Raw genomic sequence first — 7,172 nt, forward strand, 5'->3', positions numbered from 1 at the left:
GATCTTCGTTTGTTGGTACTACAGGTTTGTCTTTACAGTTCTTATAATTCTTTGGATTCCATTAGAACGGGTCTAGTTTTTGAAGAGTGATCAGGATTTAAACCTTACAAGTTGCTGATATCTTTCCCATCATCTGTCTCTTCTTGTCTTTCCTCTCATTTTTTTTTATTATTTATGCTTCCACGAACTGATCGACCCAATCATTGTTATTTAAATAAAAGGAATTTAATCCAACATTTAATCCAACAGTTTTTTTCAAATAATGATCACACTGAGTACATAACACTACCCGGCAAAGAGACAAGTTTGTAGTTATAACTGTAACAGACTGAGTAGTCATTGCCAAATCCTCAGAAGATATTAAAAAAATGCCATTGAAACAATTTCATTCGTATTGGTACGACCAATTGATTGCAGGGTACAGGACTTAAAAAAACCTTAACAAAAGAGGCTGCAAAAGCGGGGGGGGGGGTTTGGGGGGCAGAAGCCCCCCAACTGTGCCTCCTAATCCCGGTACGTTTTAAGGTTCGACCTTGTAACTCAGCCTCTTTAACTCTTTAGAAAACGTAGTTTTTTCAAATAATTTCTGCACGTTTTTGTACAGTTTATTACTTTTTATTGCTTGACTAACTGTTTGATGATTGTGTAACATTCTTTTCTTTCTCAACAGGGTGTTTTCAAGAAGCCTTTTGCCGAAATTGGGATTCTTTCAATCTTGATACTTGTACATTTTTTTAAACTTTTATGCTTGAATTCTGTTTTGTTTGTTATTTCATTGTCTGAATTAAAATTTTTTCTGAATTAAAATTTTTGTTTTTCGACAAAAAAAAAACTTCTGGGAAAGAGCTGGAATTTTTGGAAGCTTGCAGTCGGTCTTATCAGGTTGAGAGGATTATTTTGATCCAATATAATGTTGAAATACTTTGCTTTTAGGAATTTCAACAATTAACATGCGAAAACGAGGTTTTTCGTAAATGTAAATTTATGGGAAAACGAGGTTTTTCGTAAATGTAAATTCGGGGGATAATTTTTTCGGTCTGAAAATATCAAAAGGCCCTGCTGGGTCGAATTCCGGTTCGAATGAGTCCTCATTCACCGGGATCCGTTGCCAACTGTGGCCTGTAGGCGTGGCTGATAAAAAAAAGAGAGAAATGAACATTAAGTGGCTGTATTTGTTTTTTGGAAAACAGGGAAGGAGTGATCGGATTGAGCTAAAATTTCGAGGATAAGCGGATTTAAAAAAGAAACTGAGTTTAAAAAAAGAAACTGAGTTTCTTTTATAAACTTTAAATTCAGTATATAAAAAATTTTCTCTGACAGGGAATCGAACCCGGATCTTCCGCCTGACAGTCAGGAGCAACGACCATTGTACCACAGAGACACTTGTTATATTATTTTAGTCTCTCGTATCTATTTTTGACGCAAGCAAATCCCCACAAAACTTGATATTTAGTTTTTGGAAAATAGGGAATAAAGGATCGAATTGAGCTGAAATTTTGAGGATAAGCTTCCAGGCCCCAGGAAAGCTTATCCTCTAAATTTCAGTTCGATCGGACAACGTTAAAGGGGGGGCTGTGGTTGAGAAAATTAACAAGGGCTCTTATAGGAAAACGAGGTTTTTCGTACATGTAAATTGGGGGAAAAATTTTTTCGGTCTGAAAATATCAAAAGGCCCTAACAGGTCGAATTCCGCTTCGAATGAGTCCTCATTCACCCGGATCAGTTGCCAACTGTGGCCTGTAGGCGTGGCTGATAAAAAAAAGAGAAATAAACATTAAGTGGCTATATTTGTTTTTTGGAAAACAGGGAAGGAGTGATCGGTTTGAGCTGAAATTTCGAGGATAAACTCCCGAGGCCCAGGAAAGCTTAACCTCTAAATTTCAGCACAATCGGACAACGTTAAAGGGGGGCTGTGGTCGGAGGATCGAAACTTCCGACCCACTTTTACCCATGAAGATAAAGTCGGAGGGAGGTGAAATTTTGCACGTTTCTTAGTTGGAGCTTGGGCTACAAAATGCAATCACCGCTGTCTCTCTGCGACCGCTAGGACCGGAAATCGCTTAACATTGTGGTAGGTCGCCTGTTTAAAGAGGCACAAGTGTGCCTCCTTGATATCAAAAGCTATTGGCCTGAGAAAACTTGTGTAATTTTAGGAAAATATATGTTTCTCTTTCTCGATACAGCTAACTTCAAAAGGATAGTTTTTGATGAGACTCGTCTGGAGGGCTATTCTGTCACGTTCGTATGTTCTACGAAACGTGTTCTTTGGTCTTCCTCGGTGATGGGTACCTTCCGGTTGCTAGTGGAAGAGTTTTTTTTGAAGTCTATGATCTGGCATGCGGAGAATATGTCCAAGGTATCGCCATCTTTGTTGCCTCACAATGGAGGTGGTTTCTGGTTGGCATATGGGAGTACGGATCTCGTCGTTGATAACATGGTATTTCTAAATGATTCGCAGGATCCGACAAAGAAAGGTTTTTTTTCAAAGGGGGTAAGACATTTTTCCTGTTGCTCGGTTATCTTTAGGTATTCCGTAGAGTGACTCAGAACAGACAAAACATTGCTCTGGAACAGTCTGAGTTTCTGCTTATGTGAGCACACTGTGGACTTCCAGACTGTTAGAAGTCTTTGAAATGCTCTGTTGTCTAGAGATGTTTTGGCGCGTAATGGGGCGTAAAGTCGCCACTGGAAAATACTGTATTGCTTGATACTTGAAGTTTGTTACTTGTTCGATTTCCCTATCTCCTAGTTGAATTCCCATGGGTGACTTGCTAATTGACATAGCTTTGGTCTTTGTAGCGTCGATGTGTAGTCACGAACTGTTCAGCCTTCTACACTATTTTTTTTTTTTCAGGAATTCTTGAAGCTTTCGCTTGTCGGCTTCTATTAGCTACTCTTCATCCATATAACTGACGTCCTGGAAAAGCTTTCCTGCAATTCAGGCAACATGTCCATTTATCTATATAAAAATCTAGTCTTAAACTAGGACGAAGAGAAAAAGTGGCAGCACATCTTTTGTATTAACAGATTATATTTAAATCATTATCATTATGTCAAAATAAAGAAAAATTATATGCATACATTGCTCTATATCAAACAAATACTTCCCTATCAGAATGCTAACATGGCCCAGTATTTGGCCCTTATATATGAAATCAGCATTTTTTCTTGTAAAATTTACCTTCGTTACTCTCTTACCTCTAAAATATTCAGTTAGCTACAAATAAGTAAAGCAGAAGAAAAAAAAAATACCTGCCAAGACGATAGAAGTTCCAATAAGTGAATCTAAGGCAAAGCTGACAGATAGATCCACGTCCGAAAGCGCCTTAGAAGCAAGCCGACATATACAAGTTCCAATGCCTTCAACTATAGCACCTTGTAAAACAGGGATCTTAGAAAAAAGAAAACTAAATGAAGTATATATATATACATATATATATATATATATATATATATATATATATATATATATATATATATATATATATATATATATATATATATATATATATATATATATATATATATATATATAGTATGTATAGTATATATGCATATATGAAGAATATATAATATATATGTATATGTCTAAATACAAATATAAAAAATCTTAGCAATGAAAGAATACCAACAGTAATTAAAATTACTGATGAAACATAAGCTTCCAAACATATTTTGAATATAAATAATTATAGTATTTATTTCTTATTTTATTTTTTTTTAATGAAGCAAATATGAAATTTCCACTGATAAGGTGGAAAACTGATCTCGTCAAGGAGGAAAAAAAGAAAGGCCGGTAATATTCAGTGGTGAACTATTTGAACCGTTTAGCCGCATCATGAATCTAAACAGAAATAGAAATAGAATGAATTCATACAAAAATAGAAAATAGAATCTATACAGACATGGAAAACAGAAATAGAATGTTAGTCATATTCTCTTTATTTATGTCTTTTATTATAATTTCGTTTTAAAATGGGCTAACAATAAAGACACATTTTGCAAAAAGGGGTCAAGAGAAATCTTTCTACTTTTTTGAATTAATTTTTTTAACGCGAACTATTTGAACTTTTTAGCGGTAAATTTTTTAGCTAATAAAATCCTGAATGAAAATGAAAACACCAATAAATGAAAGCAAAAATATAATTATAGTTCCGTCTTCTTTATTCATATTCTGTATTACCTGACCCAGCCCTCAACGAAAGATACTGAGCTGAGTTAGACGACTTCTTAGATAGTTGTCCTCAGGCTTATTATGTTGTAACAGAGGGAGCTGTATGCAAGGCTATCTCTCATCTAAAACATAAACAATCTTTCGGAATTGACGAGATCAGCGCACTCCATCTAAAAAGTGGTGGGTCCGCTCTCATTAGTCATGTAACTCTCCTGATGCAGATTATCCTCATTCAGAGTATTGTTCCAACCACTTTCTCAATTGGAGATCTTACGCCAGTTCCTAAAAAAGGAAAATTTACCATGCAATGCTCCTCTTTCCGTCCAATCAAGATTGCTACTTCTCTTTGCAAGTTATTTGAACTTTTATTCGTAGATGAATTTGAAAAACTGTGTTACAGTCCACCAAGAAAATTCGATTTCCAACGCGGTATTGGTTTTGCTGAAGCGCTCCATGTCGTTGCATATGCACTCCTGGATGCACACAAATCAGGAGAAAGCCTAGCGATCGGGGGCTTAGACTTACAGAGAGCGTTTGATTCATTGATTCATGCGCTTATGTTGCTAAACTCAGCTAAAAAAGGAGTGAACTCAAATGATATCCTGGCTATCCGTGATCTTTACTCTCGCCTTCGCGTGCGACTCAAGCTCCCTCCCGATAAAGGCCTTCCGCCAGCCCCACGGTCACCTTTGATACCAGTCCGTAAAGGTGCCCGTCAGGGGGCAGTTTTATCCCCCAATTTCTTCAACAACTACATTATTAGTAGTGTATATATAACAGTTACAACGAGGGTGTCCCCCCATATAGCTATAACAGTTACAATGGGGGTGTCCCCCCATATAGCTATAACAGTTACAACGGGGGTGTCCCCCCATATAGCTGTAACAGTTCCGACGGGGGTAGTACCCATACCATACAACGGGGGCAGTGATTAACATGTATCATAAAAAAATCAGCACGTCTAAAAAGTCATATCTGTGGATGGTTTTTTATGTTCTAATTAGAACCAGATTACCATGAAAATTCGTGTTGTTCACGAAACAGTGATTTTGATATTAAATTCCATGTTTCTGTTAAAAGTCAAGGTGTGGGTAAACGAACTTGGATGTTACGAAATTCTATGGCAATGCGTTAGGCGTGGTTTTTTTTATGACATATCATGCATACATCGACGGATGTTTTCATGGTATTATTGAATAAAGTGAATGGCTATGAAATTCTGTCTGTTAAGCAATTAATTTAGGTATGTTTTTTTTTATGTTTGACCTTGAACACGGGTATAAAAACTCAGACGATGAGTTATTCGAATTGTTATGGATGTTTTAATATTAAACATGATTCTTCATTATGGTATGATTATAGGCGTTGACAGATACGAAAATGGTAAACCATCTGAGGGAATGCTAACTCCTATTCAGAGATACATATTTTATTTTATTTGGGCGATTCTCAACTGTGTTCGGTATAATACACAGCCACTATTTGAACAGTGTTGTAAGGTCCCCTACCCCAACCCCAAGGACCCCCTCCCCTCAAATTTTTGCCCCCCCCTCCAACTCCTGAACCTAACCCCCTCCCCCCTCTAACCTTCCTCCCTCTGACCCCCTCTCACCCCCCCCCCCCCTTTTTTTTAACATAATATATATTTTCAACTTTTTTTTTACATCTCTTAGAATGACATGTAAAATATCTTCAGAATGTAACTGTGACAAGGTAAACCACGACAAAACACTACTGAAATATTCCAACTCTTACATTTCAACGAAAAAAATCCAAAATGAACTTTGAAACATCTTCAGAATGTAACACTGACAAGGTAAACCACGACAAAACACTACCGAAATAGTTCAACTCTTACATTTCAACGAAAAAAAATCCAAAGTGAATTTTGAAACATCAAGAGAATGTAACAGTGACATGGTAAACCATGACAAAACACTACTGAAATATTCCAACTCTTGCACTTCAACGAAAAAAAAATCAAAAATGAACTTTGAAACATCAAGAGAATGTAAGAGTGACAAGGTAAACCATGACAAAACACTACTGAAATATTCCAACTCTTACATTTCAACAAAAAAGTCCAAAATGAACTTTGAAACGTCAAGAGAATGTAAGAGTGACAGGGTAAACCACGACAAAACACTACTGAAATAATCCAACTCTTACATTTCAACGAAAAAAAAATCTAAAATGAACTTTGAAACATCTTCAGAAAGTCATAGACAAGGCAAACCACGACAAAACACTACGAAATATTCCAACTCTACATTTCAACGAAAAAGTCCAACACGAACTTGACACATCAAGACACGACGCCACAGGTAAACCACAAAACACTACTGAAATAATCCAACTCTTACATTTCAACGAAAACAAAATCTAAATACTTGAAACACACACACACAAACACACACACACACAAACACACCCACAGAAACACACACACAAACACACACACACACAAACACACACACACACAAACAAACACACACGAACACAAACAAACACACAGACACACAAACACACACACACACAAACACACAACAAACATAAACACAAACACACAAACACAAACACACAAACGCATACACACAAAAACAAACACACACACACACACAAACACACAGACAAACACACACAGCACACACACACAAAAACACACACACACACAGACACACAAACACAAAAACACACACACAAACACACACACACACGCACACAAATACAAACACACATATACACAAGCACAAACACACAAACACAAAAAAACACACACACAAACACAAAACACACACAAACACACACACACAAACACACACACACAGACACACAAACACACACACACACAAACACACACATAAACACACACAAACACACAAACACAAACACACACAAAAACACAAACACACACATAAACACAAACACACAGACACAAACACACACACACAAACACACACACACAAAAACACACAGACAAACACATACACACACACAC

General features: G+C 36.7%; 1 protein-coding gene across 1 annotated transcript in view; it reads right to left on the minus strand.

The window, feature by feature from the left end:
* AQP (aquaporin) overlaps positions 1–7,172 on the minus strand; it is a 78,027-nt gene that overhangs the window by 22,536 nt on the left and 48,319 nt on the right. Inside the window, exon 5 of the mRNA XM_089090295.1 lies at positions 3,253–3,391. Coding sequence (XP_088946421.1) covers positions 3,253–3,391 — 139 coding nt within the window. The remainder of the gene's footprint in view (positions 1–3,252; positions 3,392–7,172) is intronic.

The sequence above is a fragment of the Artemia sp. Qi Xiang Cuo genome, chromosome 6, assembly GCF_049724085.1.
Source record: "Artemia sp. Qi Xiang Cuo chromosome 6, ASM4972408v1, whole genome shotgun sequence".
Classification (NCBI taxonomy): Eukaryota; Metazoa; Arthropoda; class Branchiopoda; order Anostraca; family Artemiidae; genus Artemia; species Artemia sp. Qi Xiang Cuo.